Source organism: Lygodium microphyllum, chromosome 7, assembly GCF_053477565.2.
Source record: "Lygodium microphyllum isolate KBCC chromosome 7, Lygodium_microphyllum_v1.1.10, whole genome shotgun sequence".
Lineage (NCBI taxonomy): Eukaryota > Viridiplantae > Streptophyta > Polypodiopsida > Schizaeales > Lygodiaceae > Lygodium > Lygodium microphyllum.
This window is the reverse complement of record NC_141141.1, coordinates 132,108,855-132,129,246: the sequence shown is the minus strand read 5'-3', so window position 1 is coordinate 132,129,246 and position 20,392 is coordinate 132,108,855. Positions and strand designations below refer to the sequence as shown.

The 20,392-nt window shown below is 40.0% G+C and overlaps 1 protein-coding gene across 4 annotated transcripts in view; it reads left to right on the top strand.

Annotated features, from left to right (window-relative positions):
- The first annotated feature begins 1,292 nt into the window (after positions 1-1,292).
- The window catches only part of LOC148033970 (Amino acid dehydrogenase family protein), a 75,443-nt gene continuing 56,343 nt past the window's right edge, over positions 1,293-20,392 (top strand). Inside the window, exons 1-2 of one of the 4 annotated variants that reach the window (XM_087681950.1) lie at positions 1,293-1,669; positions 1,842-2,726. In XM_087681950.1, the coding sequence (XP_087538076.1) occupies positions 2,153-2,726 (574 nt within the window). In that variant the 5' untranslated portion in view covers positions 1,293-1,669; positions 1,842-2,152. The remainder of the gene's footprint in view (positions 1,670-1,841; positions 2,727-20,392) is intronic. The other 3 variants (XM_087681951.1, XM_087681948.1, XM_087681949.1) reach the window with 3 other exon arrangements.

The window sequence follows — 20,392 nt, the reverse complement described above, 5'->3', positions numbered from 1 at the left end:
CACACACTCATACATGCACACATGCTCAAATTGCTTGAGCTTTGACTAATTGGCTTGAAAAATTTAAACAAGGGTTAGGGGTTGATAGTTTGAATTCCCCCTAAATCATGTTTAGGCTTTTAAGAGTCGCATCCTTATTGCATAATTGATGACAACATAATTGGGCTGTCATGCTACTTCATATTGAATAACTTGGACTTTGGAGTGTCACACTTTTATAGAGTCAAGCACATCATATGGTTTATATTTGTCTATTAAGGCCATTAGTAATTAAGGGGCACATGAAGGGGGGGGGTGCTATGTACATATGACACCTACTTATCTTACAAAAACTTTTTATTCAGCTTTTGGATCTTGAAAAGAGGAGGTATCGAGAGTCTCAATACTTATTCTGGAGCTTCTTGGTATTTATTTGGTCTCTCTCCCATCAGCAAAACAAATTGGGCTTCCATAGAGCACACAAAAAAGCACACTTTAGGTGAAAGGGGCTTTGCATAGAAAACAAAAAAGGTGCCCATCACATTGGATGTAACAAAAAATATGCGTTCTCTTGAAAAAAGAGAGAGGTAAAGTTTGCAAAATTTTCCTCATTATGTCTTTTTGGGAGATGGAGGATTGTACTACAAGATTCTTAGTAAACCATAGACTTGGTCATGGATGAAGCCCCTCTAACTAGGTTGATATGGACCCTGTAGAGTAGCGACACATGCATGTTGAATTGACTTGTGTAAGTCCACACAATCCAGTTGGGCAAGGTGGGGATGGGTTGTGATTCCATCTACTTGGGAACCGATGGGACACATCCTAGTCTATGTAGTAACGTGAAGAGCGAGGGAACTTTGTTAGGTCCATGGACATGGCAGTTTGTTATTCATTGATCATCTCCTATGTTCCATTTCATATTTTCTCTCTCCTCCTCGAGTGTTGACAAGGACTGATGTTGAGAAAAAACTTTTATAGATAGAATACTTTTAGCTGAACAAAGTTGGAGAGTGTTCCAAATCAAACTACATGTATTTTCCATTTTCAAAACAATTTTTTTTTTGCAAAGTTCAAGGTTTGGACTTTCTTATTAAATGGTGAAGGTTTTTTTTTTTGTGTGTGGATATTTTACAATTCATTTTACATAAAATGTCGATTTTTCATGAATGTTGATGACAGTTAGGTTGGCCACTTGTGGACTTGTGTGTGGGCATCGAACTCTTAATTTGACAAAGCGCCACGAGCGAGCTAGTCGATGAACTTGCGCGTGGCATGACTCGCAACCTAGTGCAAGTCCGTGGGAAAGGCTAACTATATTCATCGTTATCATTTTGTTGCGATGTGAATCGTTTAATCATTTTTTTGAAAGCAACTATGGAAATCATTATTATTTAATTATTATTTAACAATTATGGTGCATCAGTATTACTGTATTTCAGCCATTGTTTACTGCTTTCTTTTTTGGAGTTGGGCAAATCTTGGCCAGTACCTCAGCAACTTTCTTCCTGTACTTTGCGCTGTTGATGATGGAAGTGGGACCGGAAGGAGTGGCAGCAATGGCGCGCGCATCAGGAGTCGATCTGCAGTCCCCCGATGTTTCCTTAACGATAGGCTGACAGTCTGACAGAGCTATGGCTCCTCCATAGTAAAAAGACACAGTTCATTTTGTGCAGGCATCAAGCTCCAGGTTAGGGTTTTGATTGTGTCACAGACAGGCCAACATTGCTTTCAGTGAGGATGTGACCAGTTGTGCATAACAGGGAACCTTTACAGCATAATTTTTTTTTTTTTTTTTGTTTTCTATCAGAGTAATTGTCGAGGTCGGGTTGAATTCTACCGGGGATCTGCTTTCCTTGCAGGCTTGGTGCCCGTTGACAGGACGGTTTTGCCCTTTGTGCTGTTGACATGACAGCTCAAAAGCTCGAAGACATGTCTTTCCTGTTTGCTGCCACACAATTGGCCTCTTTCATGTGATATGAGAGAATTGGGCCTCTTGACTCTTGAGAAAAATGACTCCGTGAGTCAGAAATGAACCTGGCTTTCTCTATGGCTGAACCACTATTGGGAAGTGAGCTAATAAGGCCACAAGCCTTGCTCTACTTCTCCATCGCTGAGAAGATGGTTTAAAGGACAAGCTCCGGATTTGGTTTTCTCTCTTAGCACCACCAGAATGAATGCGTCTTTGGAAGAGATGAACCTTCTCCGACATCAAGCCCGGGGGCACCCCCTGGTTGTGCCGCAGGGCATGGCTGCTGTGCGGGAGATGAGTGAGGAGATCGATCTAGAGATGGGTCCTGGCGATGATGACCCTGGTTTCTCTCATGCTGCTGCACAGGCACTTGTGGGTGTGCATCACGACCACCCTGCAGATGACTCGGATGAACAGAAGCATCTTCTCATGGCCACCCATTCGGATGACCTCTCCAAGCTAGGGCAACAACCAAGGAAGAAGAAGAAAGTGGTCAAGAAATGGAGGGATGAATGGGCAGACACCTACAAGTGGGCCTTTGTTGCTGTGCATGAAGGCACACACCGCATTTTTTGCTCTGTTTGTAAGGATTTTGGCAGAAAGCACAGGAGGAATCCCTATGGTAATGAAGGCAGTCGAAACATGCAAATGAGTGCCTTGGAAGAGCATAACAACTCTCTACTTCATAAGGAGGCCCTTCGGTTGCAGATGGCCTCCAAAGATAAGAACGTTTCTGCTATGGAAAGGCCAATGTACATCAAAGGTGAGCAGCAAGGTATTTTTTCCCCTTACAACAATGCATTTCTGGTTTCTGCATATGCTTTTTAGTAGCTTCATTTCTTCATCAGACTTCATGTAGGACCAATAATTGCCATTCTCGTAAGCTATGTTTACATAGTAAATCTGTGTGACCCGGAACAAGTAGTTTGAGGAGTATGCTGACAGTAGCTGTGCTGGTTGTGATACAGTGAACCTTCTGGTTTCAACTTGCAACAATTTGGATTTTTGTGGTATTTGGTCATGGTTGGGATTCTCTAAATCTTACTTTGTCACACTTGTCTGGGCTATTTTTTAAGTTTGACTACAGTTCGTGACTGCACAGTAACTGTGCTGATTATGATACTGCAAGTCTTGTGGCTTCAAGTGCAACAACTTGGGACTTTTGTGGTATTTGGTTGTGTTGGGAGCTCTCTCAATCTTACTTGGTTATTTCTCTGGGTCATTTTTCAATTTTGACTACAGGCGATCTTTGCATTGGATTCTCGTTCATGCTTAAATTGGCTGTATGCTGATGACAATTGTCCATGGTTAAAAACATGTGTTTTTAAAGCATGTTTACATCTGCACCTCTGGTGGCTGTTGACAAAAGAGTTTCGTGTGGTCAAGTTTGAGCAAAACTTTCTCACTAGTTAAGAAAAGGCTTCTTTAAGAAAACAATGAAAGGAGCAGGTGGCAAATTGTAGAGAAGACTCCATAGGACATGCAAAACTGCAGTTGGGAGAGCCAGTTTCCCCCATAAATAATAGGGACAACAACCATTGGAAGTATCACTGCATTGATGAACCATTGAAGAAGAGTGACTAGAATTGATACACAGTTTTGGGGTAGTATGTGTTAGTAGATATGTCAGTTCATGGCTGAGTTTGTGCATGTGATTTAGTGGGCAAGGGCACCAGGATATTATCCTGATTATTTAGGCATTTTCTTTGGCTTTTTATGATGGCTATTTTAGCATTTTATGCTGGTCGACCTACTGCCATTTATGTCATTCTTGTGGCCTGTTTATTCAAGCTCCTCCTCCACAATCATTATCTTCATCTGTCATCCACAGGTCCTTGTTGGAGAGAGGAGCCAGTGCTAGTGCCTTCACAGCCGGTGACTCACATAGGTTTTGTACCATCTCATGTCTTGGTATATGGATTCTATTTCCCAAGTCTTCTTCCGAGTTCTCTTCTTTTGTAGTGTTTTTCTTCTCTCTCTATCTTGTGTTCAATAGTCTATTTTAATATATGTATACACTTCCATTGCTGCATCCACTTCGTACAGTATGTTCTTCCACATTATGTTGCATACATTTTAGATCAAATTGTAATGAGCGAGTGCCAAAGACATGAGTTGAGCACCAAATGATGTTCTCTATTATAGTTGCAAAATGACACAGGAAAATATGTGTTGTCTTTTATCATTATGGCATACAGTAGATTGGCATATGTCAGAAGAGGTGGGGCCTATGACTAACACAAGATTGGCTTGCCCCAATTGTGTTGAGGTTATTAAACTTGTTATTGGAAAATTGCAGATCCATGTCGAGAATTAGGTGGATTCTAAGCAGTTCTATATCATGCCGCTTGAGGGCTTTGATGTTTTGTTGGGTGTACCTTGGTGCTATAGGGTTTATGGTGTGGGTTTTGCTAGGGGATTGGCCTTCACCTATGCTCCTTGGGTAATAAATTAGCCCCAAATTCAATGTTGACTGACTAGCTCCTTGAATCCTCTTGAAATACATGGTTTTCAGCTTTGAAAATTCAAGGTTGAAGCCTTCAAATTCGGGCATGCTTCCCAAGGTGGATGCCTAACCCTAATCTCTTGTGTAAATTAGGGTTTACAGTAGAGATTCACTAAGGTCTCTAGCTCCAATGGTTAGAATATTGTAAAACTTGGAGCAAAGTTGGAAAATGGTTGGAGAATGAGAGAGAGTGTTGTAGAGAGAAATTTTAAAGATTTGTTGCGAGAATTTGGTGAAATTGAGTTGCTGACCCGATTTTCCAGCCCCAAATGGATTTATCAACTGCAAAGGGAGCATTAAATGCTGTCATCTTCAAGAAAAAGTGCTTTAGCCACAATCGCCAGTTTCCCTTGGTTAGAATATGTAGTTACCTTCACTAAAATGGTCTCCAATGTTTGGGAAATGGCCCCAAAAGCAAGCAACAACAATCCAACACCTCTTCTCAATAGCTCGAAAATGCAAAAACGAGATTTCCTTCTCCCATCAGCTCCAATTTAGCTTTTGCAAACTTGCATGGGCAAGTTTTGCCAACTAGCAGCCAAATTGAATTTCTAGTATTATCTAGCCCATTAAATTAATTTTCAAAATAAAAATGTTAAAAATCAATTTAATAATTATTTTTGTGCCAATTTTTTTTTTTTCTAACGAGCCGTTTTTCCTTGAGTATCTAGGAGCGCTTACTAGCCTTAGACTTAATTAGTTAATTGATGCTAAGTCTCTAGTGTCACCATGGACACTTATGGCTAATTAAAGTATTCTAAGCCAATATCTGATACCAGAAACCACATAGAACCTAACAAACGTAACTCGTCACAACTTTTGCCTTTGGCATTGGCTTATATTTTTAGGGTCCTTTGCTTGCTACTGTGAAATAAATTGCATGCACATCACGTGTATCTCACATTTGCACATTTGATTATTAGATTAATCAAATGCTAAGCAAAGGATTTTAAATTTTACGTCCTCATGGCAGACCTTCCCCTTGAAATCCTTGCAATGATAGTTTTTATCATACTCGTATGATTGCTAATGCAAACGTATGAAAAAGGTACAAAATTTAGAGTATGATATCCTATTTCAGACCACCACTTTTGGGGGATGGAAATGACTAAAGAAAGCACCAAAACTTGACAATTTTACAAAAAAAGGTGACGCGTGTCTATAGACAACGTTGTATGATAGCTGTGTGCCATCGTTGCTTTAACTGTGCCTTGATTCAAATGATTAGAAATCAAAGTTTTAAATTTATTTGGCAAATCAATGTTTTGTCTTGATCATTGAATGCCTTATTGTTAGTGACTATTTTGTAAAATCTAAAGCTATTGTAATATTACAATTTTAATTTTTAATTTAGCTTATTAACTTAGTTACTCTAGATACATTTTTATTGGTTTTTAAAATTGAAATTAGGGCAATGTATGATTGAATCCTAGGGCATGAATCACACTCCAATCATACTTTCATACCCGTTTATGTATGATGTATGATTGTTGTATGGAAAAGCTATGCTTGGAATCGTCCTCAATTGCTCTAGAATGTGGCAAAGTGAAGTATGTTGCAGTGGAATTTTCACAAGGCATCATAGTCAAAACAACATTGGCCATGCTACATATGTTACGGCCAAACACTTGTTGAAAATTCCAGCCAGCATAAAAACAACATAAAACTGAAAAAGAATCCAAAAGTGTTGCCAAAAACTCATGGGATGTATCTATTCCTCATGTTTCTTAACTATTTTGGCTAAGTAACCATAGTGAAGCACAATCTGAGCACAAATCATTGCTGACTGTCAATAGCATTTATTAAACATGCTGCTGTCCATAGAACCAGCTGAATACCATTGAGGACTGAGCATAAAACCGACCATAATTGGATCATATGCGGGTCACAAAATCAATCACAAACGGATCTCAATTTGATGCCAAACTGATGTAAATGTATGGTTTTAGAGTCTCAGTAAAAATTATACCCACATGCATACAAACTATAGTGACTAGTATATTGAATAATGAGCTCATGGCAAACATAGTCTCAGCACAGTACCTTGGATGCATGCTGAATATATTCGAGATCCACTATACACAAGAGCTATCCATCACTGGAGGAGTGGAAGTGCTATGTCCGCCTTGAGCATCAGGCCGTGCTTTGGACCCTTGCTCTGCTGAGTTAAATGAGGGCAATTCAATGTTGGCTCTAACTAAAAAGCCTCAAGGTAAAGCTATAACAATTGAGGATGGTTTGCCAAGTCATTCTCTCCATCCACTTAACATCCATTGGTGAATAGTTTTGAAACTTCGCCAAATATGTTCTGGAAGCTTTATCTCTGATCTCTCTCTCTTTATATACCAAAATTTGCTTGGGTATCAAAATCTCATTCAATTCCTCAACCTTTGGCTGAATTTCAGCAAATACATCCTTAGGTACAATACCATGAAAATGCCTCAACAACCTCACATGAAAGGTATTGTGTATTTGCCTATGTAGAGGCAATTTCAGCCCATAAGCAACATCGTTGATTGTCTCCAACACTTGGACGGGCCCATGCTATCTCATGCTTAGCTTTGGATATAACACCTCTCTATTTTTCATATTTTTCGGCCTTGCATTTTCAAAATGCAGCAACACATAATTGCCCTTTGCAAAGTGCAAAGCACGTCAATGACGATCAGCTACCTTCTTTTGCGTCTCTTGAGACCTCTGAAGAGCATACTTCACTTTTGCATAGGCTGCATTCATGTTTTCCATATACTGACCAGCCTCAAAGATCTTCTCCTTTGTGTGAAAAATAGGTGCATTTTCTTGCCACCTTGTATGACCTCAAATAGAGCTTTGCTAGTGAAACTATACATGGTGTTATTGTATGCAAACTCTACCAAAGGCAAATATTACTCCCATTGCGACTTATGCTCAAATACATAGCATCTCAAGAGGTCAAGTGCTGTAGAATTTGCCTCTTTTGACTAACCATTTGTCTGTAGATGGAAAGATGAAGAAAATTTCAGCATGGTACCCATATTTTCAAATAGCCCCTTCGAAAACAAACCAGTCATTCGAGGATCTCAATCACTGATGATCGACTCTGGCATGCCATGATACTACACATGCTGTATAAATAAGCATGGCATATGATCATCCTTTATTTTTTTTCTCACCAGAATGAAATAAGCGTACTTACTAAACTTGCAAATAATGGTCCATAGCCCATCATTCCTTGTAGGTGTCCTAGGGAGCTTAAAAATAAAATCCATAGCAATGCTCTGCCAAGGTCTATCTGGAATAAGCAAGAGATGTGGAGCTAAAAATTCATTACCCATTGATTAGCTCTATAGAAAAACTCCAAATTATGTAAATTACCAAAAGTTTCATTAAACGGGGAGTAGTTCTAGAGAGTTTCTATGTTCGATATGCAAAACCCTAGTGTGGGAGGATCCTTCTACATCTATTGATGGATATGCTGCCCACCATTCAGCCTTCTCTCTCTATTACTAGCTGTCCTGCCCCTAGTGACTATTGCTACGTGGTCTATAGCTGTTGCCAAGGCTTCCATTGTTGTGTCGTTGATCAGCTTCCATAATTTACATTAGGTCGTTTTTGTGTTTTCAACACTTCTGCTCATTAGTCTCTACTTTGACTGGTGGTTATTGCTCGCGGGATGTATCTTAGGTGGATAATACACCTTGACAGAGAGAGCCATCGGTTGTTGGATAGCTCTATCCTTGAGTATTTTGTACATTCTTTCCTTCATTTACATCATTTGTTCATTCACTTCAGAGTTCTCTTGCTTCTCTATTATTTCTATTAATTTGGATACAAAGCTTACTTTTTTTTTTCCTATTATCTTGAAATAGTTATACTTCAAGCAACGTCTTGAGAAAAATACGGATTTCAGGAGAGAGGGATACAAACCTTTTGTATATCAATTGTTACGAAGACATATTGATTCAATGATTCCAAATTAATTTGATGCTCATGTACCTTGAAAGCTGATTTATATTAAGTGTTTCAAAATATTATTAAATATTCATCTTTTTATTTAAGGGTGGTCAATGGCGAGAACGCCCTATAATTTTACTTGGGTCGTCATTGATGAGATGCCCAAGAGATTAAAAGTTTAGTCGAGTGGTCAAATTGACTTGAAAGCTCAAACGACTAAGACTTTTTCACTAAGATAGTCACATTGACTAGAAGCCCATATAATGAGTGGTTTTAGAAGGTGAAACTAAATGTTCATAATCAAAGAAATAAACCATGAACCGGTGAATCTATATAATGAAGCTTTCTTGAAGCTAAATTTGGCGACTCTTAAAATTTAGGAGGATATTATTTTTGAAAGTTGCTTAAATAAAAAATTTGTTCGTATCAAAGATAAGTAGCATCGTACACCCTTCCCTCAGTGGTCTATCACGCATGTAGGGGATCCCCTTAGGCTCATTCATATAGATCTTTGTGGTCTCATATCTACTATCGCCTTGAATAGCATGTTGTACTTTTTTTTGATAGTGGATGATTTCTCTAGGTACATGTAAGTATACTTTCTCAAGCACAAGTCAGATGCCTTCACTTATTTTAGTGCTTAGATACTGTTGATTCATAATAGACTCGTCGTTGTGTGGGTACTATGAGGAGTGATTCTGGTGGGGAGTTTACCTTCCACGAGTTCTCTAAGTTTCTACAGGAGTAGGGCATTGTTCGCTAGCTCACCTCTACCAACTCCCTTGCAAAAATGGAGTTGTAAAGCATAGGAACCAGACAGTCATGAATATAGTATGCTCTATGTTGTTTGCAGCAGAGCTCCCTAATAAGTGCTTTTGGGTTCAGACTGTTAACACTTCGGTGTTAGTAGTCCCTAAAAAGATTTCGTATAAGACATTTTTTGGCTTTTGGCCAGTTTTTTTTCATTTCAGAGTCTTTAATAGTCATGCTTATACGCATACTTTTTTGGCTTTTGGCCAGTTGTTTCTCACTTCAAAGTCTTCAGTAGTCATGCTTATACGCATACTCTGGATGACAAGATACGAAAGCTCACTCCTCCAGCAAATCTCTTGATCTATGTGGGCTTTTCTTTCGAAGCAAAAGCCTATCGTTTGCTTGATTCTTGGATGAACAAGGTGATCGTTAGGAGGGATGTCGTCTTTGATGGGAGGAATATTGTGCAGTCTTCTACATAGCACTCTTCATTCTCTCCTTCGCTCACATCCAATGAAATCATGCCTTCTGAGCCGAGTCTATTGTGTGCTCCTGACCTTCTTGCAGACTTCAGCTCTTAGGTCTCCTTGGCGAGACCCGTTACTTTGTTGATACTAGCAGACTATGCGGAATTCGGGGATCCTTTTGCCAAATTCCACTCTAGGGAGCCCTAGAAGGTATGCTCAGTCAGGCTTGATATGCATCGTTGTTTATAGCTTACATTGCACATGCTAAGCTAGACAGTTGGTAGGAGGCTCTCCGAGACCCTATGTGGTGTGAGACCATCAAGGAGAAGTGGGATAGTATCGATCGAAGTGGGACTTGGATATTGGTGGATTGTCCTCGTCTCACAAGCCGATCATCGTGACTAAGTGGATTTTTAGTACTAAGCAAAAAGGTTGTCAGTACTTTAGACAAATACAAGGCTCGCTTCATAGTTCAAGGTTTCATGCAAAAGCACGCATTGACTAAAAAGAAACCTTTATACCTACCACTTGATTGACTTCATTTCGTGTATTGGTTGCACTTGTTGCTTACCACGGTTGGTCAATCTATTAGATGGATGCTAAAAGTGCATCTTTGAACGATTATTTGGAGGAGGAAGTCTACGTGGAACAGTCTTCTAGCTTTTTTTCTGCTAACTAGAATGACAAAGTATTTCACTTGTATAAAGCTCTTTATGGGCTAAAGCAAGCGCCGAGGTCTTGGTACCAGAGGATGGATGAGTTCTTACAGACTCATGGATACCATTCTACCCCCTATGATCCAAATCTATATGTGTGAACCATTAGCGTATGGGTCAACTATATCTTGTTGTATGTTGATGATATACTTCTCATTGTTTTAGATTTTGTAGCCATAGCAGAAATCAAGGCAAAGCTTTGCACTACATTCGAGATGATCGACTTAGGTTTATTATCTCATTTCTTGGAGATGGAGATTGTTTGATTCGAGGGAAGTATCTTTCTATCACAGCAGAAGTATGCCCCGGGCCCCCCAATTGGTGGAACAATATTGCACTGGTCAGACATGGCCAACGACTACACCTCTTGATTCCATTATGTATCTACATAATGATATCTTGGGTCAATCTTTTGATGCATATACCTAATGTTCTGTTGCAAGCAAACTACTTTGGTTAATACATACTAGGCCAGATCTTGCATACTTAGTTAGTTTGCTTACTTAATATTTTAATGCACCTAGAATGTCTCATTTGATTGCCTGTCTTCGTGCGTTTAGATATTTACGGTGTACCTATAATTATGGACTAACTTATGGTTATGATTTATGCTTGCAGTGATACACTGATTCTAATTGGGCGGGAGATCTTGATAACACACATTCCCATGAAAGCTTCTTTTACACCTTGGGTATGATACCCATCTCTTGGACTAGTCATAAGAAGGAGACGGTGACAGCTTCTAGGGCCGAGACAGAGTATCGAGCTCTCTTCGATGGCACCACTGAGGCCATCTATCTAATGAATTTGCTGTGCGATAACCAAAGTGCTATTGTCCTTGCAAACAATCTGATTTTCACCCCTTGGATACGGAATGTAGTAGTTTATTTTGATTTCACAAGAGAGTAGGTTGAGCTAGACGCTATTTGCCCAGAGTTTTGCCTTTTAGTGATAATTTTGCAGATATTTTGACTAAGGCAGAGTCAACAGGCCGGTTCTATAGTACCTTCTACCTTGGATTGGCTTAGTGCTTCCCTCTTACTTCTCCTTTGAGTTTGAGAGGAACTAGTTTTCTTCTCTTGATAGTGATAGTGATGATGCTTATAGTTTTTCACTTTCAGATATTAATTTACTTTGTATTATACATTATGGATGTTTGTAACTTCATCCATACTATTAGGATGACATGATTGTAAAAGGATACTTGGGCAAGTAAACAATTCCCCTATGAGGGTATTGTCCAAGTGGCACCGTTGCATTGCATTGTGCATGAGCATGAAACCTTGTATCTTCCTTTGCATTACCCCATGCATTGGCATTCTATTAATGTAAACATGTATCTCTTTTCTGTCACCCTTGGAGTGATCGACTCTGGTGCACCATACTCAGGGCATTACACATGACAGTCTCCTTAGGTAGTTCTTTTTCCTATGCTTGTATGTTGGCTTTTTTGTCACCCTTGGAGTGGTCGACTTTGGTCCACCATACTCAGGGTATTGCACATGACAGTCTCCTTAGGTAGTTCTTTTCCCTATGCTTGTATGTTGGCTTTGCTTGTCTTGCTTGCTCCCACATAGTCGTGCTTGTCTCTTCACATATTCTTTATATGATTGATATACACATATCCTTAGGTAACCCCTAGGCACTTTATCCTAGTAGTGTGGGGAATTGTTTTGCTTATTTTATGAAGCTAGTGGGGCTATTCATCCTTATTTTCCGTATTTCAAGGCACAATGACTCAATGGGACGAATATTGATTTGAAGCCCTCACTTAATACTAAATCTTGTGACAAACTAAAATAAAGCTCTTCAAAGAAGAAAATATCCATTGTTGATTTTACCCGCTTTTATAGGACTTGGTAGGCCCTTGGTGTTGGGAATAAAGGCTTATTGCGCCTTTCTTTAGTGTTTGGGTGTGAACGCACCCTTACACTGTTGTACTTTATATACTATTTAAACCTAAAAGGTGGTACATTCGTTAGTGTACCATATACCCATTGTGTCGTGCTTACTCTCCTATGACTTATTCTGTTTCTACTGCTCTCTACGCAATATTTGACACTCTTGACCTCAGCTCACTCAGTTTCGATCCAACAGGCTCTAACAAATTGGTATCAGAGTAGGTGACTGGTGTGAGGTGACACACTTGAGGTGACATGCGACAATTAAGGCAAGTTGAGCAGACAGCAAGCTCGTGCTTGCCAGGTCGCAGGAAAGCACGATAGGTTGCAGGGGGGCACGATAGGTTATAGGCTTTGTAGGGGTCAGATTGGACGGTTGGTAGGCAACTAAAGATTGTGTGACACTAGGCGACGGGCCCTGGTCAACGCTAGGCAGGAGAGGCTCGTTCTGTTTTTTAATTTTTATTTTTTAAAAATTTCGGCCATTCTTTTGTCGAGCATTTACACGCACAAACACAACGTTAAATTTTGCCGAAGAAAATTGGGGCTTTTCTCCGATTTGGGGACTTCAGTCTAGGACAAGACAATCCGACTCAGAAATTGCACATTTGGTGCACATCTGCCCGAGAAATTTTGGGGTTTTTCACATTTTAGTGAAATTTCTTCAATTTCACTAAAATTTGTGCACTCTGAATCCAAGAAATTTGGGGCTTTTGCAAAATCCCTTCAATTTGTGCAACAAATGTTTGGTACATGCACTTGGGTACATGTATTGATGCAATCTGGACGGATTACCCTCTAAAAATTTGGGGCTTTTGATCAAAATTGTCAAATTCGTGCCTGGGAGTGCCTTTGGAGCAGAAATTGCAGTGACATTTTGGGGATTTCACACGTAATTGGTGCCTTGGTATCTAAATGTGTCAGTAATTGCTTGAGGCGTTCAGCAACAAACATTTTTTTATATTTTGAAAATCTATTTGCAGATCTGAAATCTCTGCAATCTCGGGATTTTCACTGTTGGTTGTTTCTTGTAGTGTATCATGGTTACTTGTGCAACATTTGGGCTTGCCTTTGGTGATTGCTTAGTTAATTTGGTACTTCAAATTGTGGCTGAAAACAGCGACAACAACAATCTTTTGCACATCAAGAAGCTTGAGGGTGCACATAATTTTGCAATATGGCAAAAACAATGCTACAATGTCTTGGTGCAGAAGAAACATGTAAAGCCCATCAAAACAAAGGGAATAAAACCAGCAGACATGAAACAAGAATAGTGGGATGACTTGGATGAGCTTGCCCGCTCTACCATTGAGCTCTCAATGTCAGACAACTTGCTTTTTAACATTGAGAAGCTGGTACATTTGAATGAGTTCAACTCAATTTTCAGTCAGCTAATTGCTTTGGATTTCCATATTGATGATGAGTTCAAGGCTACTTTCTTGCTATGCACTTTGCCTAAAAGTTGGATACTTTCAGGACAGCTTTGAGTAACTCAAATGCTCAACTGTGAGTAACTCGAATGCTCAGCTGTTATACTTTGATGTGGAGAGTTCTTTGTTGATGGAAGAACTCAATAGTCAAAATAACTTAGCAAACAAGTCTTCTAATGCATTGCATACTAGAGGCAGATTTCAGCAAAAGGGCAGTTCTGAAAATAGAGCACGCAGCAAGTCTCGTGGCAAAAATGTGGAGTGCCATCATTGTGGCAAAAAAGGATACTACAAACAAAACTGTTTTCAATTGAAGAAAGAGAAAGGCAAAAACAAAAACATTGAAGATAACAAGGCTGAAAAAAAGGATACCCAGTTTGCAAAGAAGAGCAGTGTGAAAATAGAAGAGGTTAATGTAGTCACTCATGAGAATGACAGTGATGGTGATGTACTTCTTGCTTCTTCTTTGAGTGCACATGTATTGATTGCAGATTTTGAGGATGATATGCACACTTGGATACTTGATTCAGGTGCGTCCTTTCGTGTCACACTATATCATGAGTGGTTTTCTGACTACAATGGTGGTGTACGTGGTGTTGTCCACTTGGGGGATAACTATGCATGTGAAATTGTAGGCATTGGCAGTGTGAAACTGGAATTTCAGCATGGCTCCTTGTTTGTTTTGCATAATGTGAGACATGTACCTCAGCTCAAGAAGAGGTTTTATAAGCACAGGGCAATTAGATTATGAAGGCTATCACACCACCTTTTGGGGATAGCAAATGGAAAAGTTGTAAGGGCTCTTGCATTGTGGCCAAGGGGTCCAAAAGTGATACTTTGTATCTTTGTGGCATAGCCAGTTGGGACACGTGAGTCAAACTGGAATGAAAGTGCTTTCTCGCTTGGGTTATTTGCCGTCTTTGAGATATACTGATTTTGAACAGTGTGATCATTGTATTTATGTTTAACATGCTTTAGCGTCGCATAAAAAATCTCTCTAAAGTCTTTACCCTTAGAGTTGGTACATTCAGATGTATGTCAAATGCCAGGATTATCTCCAAGGGGAAAGAAGTACTTCATTACCTTTGTTGATGATGCCACATGCAAAGTATGGGTTTATCCAATCCGTTGCAAAGGCGAGGCCCTGGATAAATTTAAAAAATTCTTAGCACTTGTTGAAAATCAGACCAGCAAGACATTAAAATGCCTTCGCTTTGACAATGGTAGGGAATATGTGTCGAAAGCCTTTGAAGACTTTTGTGACAGCAAAGGGATTAAGAGGGAGCTTACTGCCCCTCATAATCCATTCCAAAATGGTGTTGCAGAGTGTATGAACATGATCATTCAAGACAAGGTCCGTACAATGCTGTCACATGCTGCTTTACCCCATGGATTTTAGGGAGAGGTTATAATGACAGCCGTACACTTGATTAATCAGTCACCAAACATGTATTTTGAAGGGGAGGGTTTGTAACCAGCTTTTCTCCTCAAATAGGGTGGTAAATAACCTGATTAAGCACTATTTACAGCAATTAACAAAAACTGAAATACACACTTTACCATATAATCTTGGACATTGGACACCTCAGATAGGGTGGTAAATAACCTCATAAAACTGAAATACACACTTTACCATATAATCTTGGACATTGGACACCCTGTTGGTCCCAAAGCTGGTGTCCCTTTTGGTATTTATTTAACTTAATTGAAGAAGAAGTTAATGTACAATAGGATTCTCCCAATCCCTTTCAGTATTCCATCTCCTCTTACTGTCCAAAATGACCAACAAGTCTTCAATTTGATTTGCCCCTTGATTCGGGCAATCAATTGGCCTTCACCCGCTTTGATGGAGATGGAAAATGCCCCAAATTCAATGATTTGCTGGTCCCTCCACTTGAATAGGCTAAAAAAAACGTCAGCCCTATTGAATCCAAGTCTTGGAGCTTCCAATTTTTAGCATGCTTCTTGAGGCTGTTGCTAAACCTTAATTTTTGCTATGTAGATTAGGGTTTACAACAAAGAAATCTGAAATTTCTCAACCTCTAGTGATCTCAATTTGTAATCTTTGGAGCAAGGTGGTAGAAAGGTTGGGAGATGAGAGAGAATGCTGAGGAGAGAGAAAATTCAGACTTTCTTTGCGAAGAACTGAAGAAAATCTATCATTTACTGCTGCTACCTTGTTTGAACAGCTTGTAGAGGCATAGAACTGAAGAGAATCAGTCATTTACTACTACTATCCTGTCTCAACAGCTTGTAGATGTTGTCATCTACTATTGATTGGTCTTCTCCTACCCTTGGCTGCCTCAAAAAGTCCTCCAATGGTTGCGATTCAGATTAGCAACATCTTCTCCCTCTCTCTTGTTGGTTGAATACACTAAAAATGCCTCTCTCCAGCCTCTAAAAAGACGTTTTTTAGTCTTGCATGGGCATTTTTGAGAAGTGGTAGCCTTTCCAATTGGTTTTTATCTGATTGGCCAATAATTAATTTGGCTAAGCAAACTTCCATTCCGAGTGTCTCTGCGCCATCTTTGACCATAAGATTGGTGCTAAGTACCATTAAACGCCACTTTCCTAGCGTCACCAACAACTGACACTTATGGCCAAATGAATGACCTAGGCCGACAACTGGCACCAAGTACCACCAAGTATGTGTGCGGCATAACTTATAGTAACTTTTGCCGTTGACATTCCGCGATTTCCTCGGGTCCCAGGCTCGTATATTTACTCTAGCCCTAGTTACGCCTCACATGTGCAACATGTACTTAACCATGTGATTAAAAATTAATCCACATGTTAAGTGAGGTTTCGAAAATACATGTTCTCATGACAAAGTCGCTCAAGAAGCATAGCCGGGCAAGCCACCTTCGTATGCTCACTTGAGAGTATTTGGTTGCGAGGCATTTATGCACATTCGCAAGGAAGAACACAACAAACTTGTGCGGAAGTCATGTAAATGTATTTTTCTAGGATATGGTGATGAAGATGAGATGGGGTATTGATTATGGGATCCCAAGAAAAGAAAAGTAGTTCGCAACAATGGTGTTATCTTTTGGGAAGATTGCATGCACAAACAACCCGAAAAGATAGAAGAGGTCAGAAGGGTTGTCTTTCGGGAGGATATACCAATAGGACAACAAAGAATGCTCATGAGGCAGTAACAAATACTTGCTGTAAATGTTTTTGAAAATGCAGGAAATGATGCTGAACATGATTAGCAAGATCTTGCCCATGATGTACCACAAATTCAGCAAGAACATGTGCCTTTAGAATAACCAGAACTAGCTGTACAACACGTTGAATTTGCAGAACAGCAAGTTGTTAATGCAGATTTGTAGGCTGAACAGGCAACAAATCTTGACCATTGGGTTTGTAGGTCCACCAGAGTGCAAAGACAACCAAATAGGTTCGTTCCTAGTGTAAACTATGTGATTGATTATGTCATGTTAACAGATCATGATGAGCCGTTATGCTTCCAAGAAGCAATGGACAGAAAGGATAGTAAGAAATGGCACAAAGCAATGCTGTTAGAGATGGAATCTCTGATGAAGAATCTTGGGATTTGGTGCATTTGCCAAAAGGGCAGGAAGTGCTATGTTACAAATGGGTTTACAAAATGAAAGTCACTTCTGGTTCTCTGCCGAAGTACTACGCACCCTTGGTTGCTAAGGATACAAGCAAGAACTTGGAATTGACTTTGATGAAATCTTTTTTCCTGTAGTCAAAATGACTACTTTGCGGACCGTCTTGGGTTTAGTTCCATCCGAAGACATGGAACTCATACAGATGGATGTAAAAACCTCTTTCTTACATGGTGATCTGCATGAGAAGATCTATATACAGCAGCTTGAAGGTTTTGTTACAAAGGGGAAAGAGCACATGTATGAGAATGGTATCACAAATTTGATACATTTATGCAATCTCAGGGATTTCATCGTTCTCAAGTTGATCACTGGTTATACACCAAGAAGGGAGTAGATGGCAACCTTATTCTCTTGGTTTTGTATGTGGATGATGTACTGATTGCAGGCAAGGATGTTTATGCCTTGACTCCTTGAAGCAGAGTTTATACAATAGCTTTGATATGAAGGATCTTGGTGAGGCCAATCACATTCTTGGCATGCGTATACTCAGAGACAGATCAAAAGGTCTTCTTTATCTGTCACAATAGAAGTATGTCATTAAGGTTTTTACAGCATTTCAATATGGAGGGGAGGAAAGCCATTAGTGTACCATTGTCTCCATATGTGAAACTTAGTGCAGATGACAGCACTACATTCGATGATGGAAAGGCTGAAATGGCCAAGATACCTTATGCTTCAGCTGTTGGTAGCTTGATGTACGCTATGGTTGCTACATGTCCTGACATTACATTTGCAGTGGAAGTGATTAGCAGATACATGGCATATCCTGGTAAAAAGGATGCTGTGAAGGGTATCATGAGATACCTTAAGGGGACAAAGGATTTGTGTATTTGCTTTGGTAAGCAGAAGTCATCTGTTGTTGGATTCACGGATGTAGACTATGCTAGCCATCTTGACTGCAGGAAGTCTACTTCAGGATATGTGTTCACGTTTATAGGTGGAGCAATCTCTTGGATATCCAGCTTGCAAAATTATGTTGCATTGTCTACTACAGAGGTAGAGTATGTGGCTACCATTGAGGCATGCAAAGAGGCTTTATGGCTCTCATGTCTTGTGAGAAAGCTTGGTATTGAGGCTTCTATCCTTCACTGTGACAGTCAGAGTGTTAGCATACTAGCATGGAATCCTGTCTTTCACGCAAATACAAAGCACATAGAGGTGAATTATCTCTTTATTAGGATGTACTTGATAACAAGAGCATTGAGCTTGTCAAGGTACATACAGATGATAACCTTGCAGACCTCTTACGAAGGGTCTTCTAGCAGAGTGGTTTGCTAATTGCTGCCAGATGATGGGAGTTGGATAGTATATACGAATTTCAGCTTTGTATATAGATAGACTTAGCTGATTCTTTTCTCTTCCTTTAGGCACGTTGCCTTTAGGTGGGAGGTTGTTGGGAATAAAGGCTTACTGTGACTTTCTTTAGTGGTCGTGTATGAACGCACCCTTAGACTCTTGTACTTTATATACTATCTAAACCTAAAAAGCGGTACATTCGTTATTGTACCATATACCCATTGTGTCATGCTTACTCTCTTGTGACTTACTTTGTTTCTATTGCTCTTTGTGTAATATCTAACACTCTCAACCTCAGCTCACTCAATCTCGATCCAGCAAGCTCTAACACTTGGATAGTTGATAAGTATCCTTGGTCCGATGTCCTAGCCTCTCTAGGGTGATCACTTGGGATCCCTTGGTAAGATAACCATTGTCTCTATAGTCTTGGTAAGTCATTGGGCAACCGATGCGCACCCTTTGCCCGATGCCCTAGCTACTTTGGGATAGGATGTCTTGGGATAAAATAAAATAAACAAAAGGGCTTATTTTTCATGGCTCAGTTTTGGGCCTGAGAGGAGAGGTTGAGCTAAAAATGTATTAGCCTGTCTTAAATAGCCCTAAAATATGCTTACTAAATGAAAAAACCTTATTATTTTAAAATAAAATGCAATCCTAGAGAGTTACTATGTTCCACATGCTAAACCCTAATTTGGGTGTTCTAAATTTTTTATAAATAGGCATGCAACCTATCATTCTCCCTTAATCTCGTTTTTGTAGATTTTAGGAGCTGTATCTTTGCTACCCACATCCCGTTCGTAGAGAACATCATGGCTAGAGCTTCCATCGCAGTCTACATCTATTTGGCACCTAATTCTAGCCTCTTCCACCTGTCACCTACCTCTTGGATCTGTTGCCATCATTAGGAAGCTTGCATTATGTTGTTAGGAGCCTCACACAGTCACCATCATGTGTATCTAGTCGCCATTAGTAGGAGCTGCTTACATCATCATCGTGCTTGTGTTTGCATTCAATCTCTCTCCTTGAGCGGCTGTCATCAACATCTGCACTATCGCCATCAGTTTCCACTTGTCGCCCAACAATAGTCAGCTTGTGTTTGCTTGCTTTGCACAATCGCCAAGTTCTTCCTCTTCTTTGCGATTTGTGTTTGTTGCATATTCTCTCTCCTATTGTATGTTTGCTAGCCTCTTTGCATCAAGTCTAGCCTCTCTCCTACTGCTTGTTTACATCAGGTCCAACCTCTCGCTGCGTTTGCTGTTGTTCGGCACAGGGAGACTCCCTTGCTGTTGTTTGACACAGGGAGGCTGCTTTTTTGCGTTTTGGGATCTGTTTGGAGTATGATACTCTCTCCAGCTCATAACCTTTGCCTTGATCCCAGAGATACGAGAGTTCGAGGATCAATATTCATTGCATAGTGTGTTTGTTGCATGTGACATTAATGTGACATTAAAAGTGATATTTAATGTCACATTAAGGTCATAAGTGTGGAATGTGACATTAAAAGGGATATTTAATGTCACATTAAGGTAAATTTATGGGAACATGCACGAGAATGACCGTCCGGGCTCTTGGGCGCCCAAACAGGGTTAAGGGGAGCCTAGAGAGTAAGGGAGTCCAGGAATAGTAGGACTCCAGGAAGTTGACGGCTGGCAAAGAGATTAGCTTTGAGGGCCAGCACTTATCTAGGCGTGGCTGGGAGGATAAACACACTCGTGCTTTCTTTCGTTGGGAGTTTTCTGACGCTCCACCATCTATCATTGGTATCAAATTAATGTCACATTGCATGAGCACTGGATGT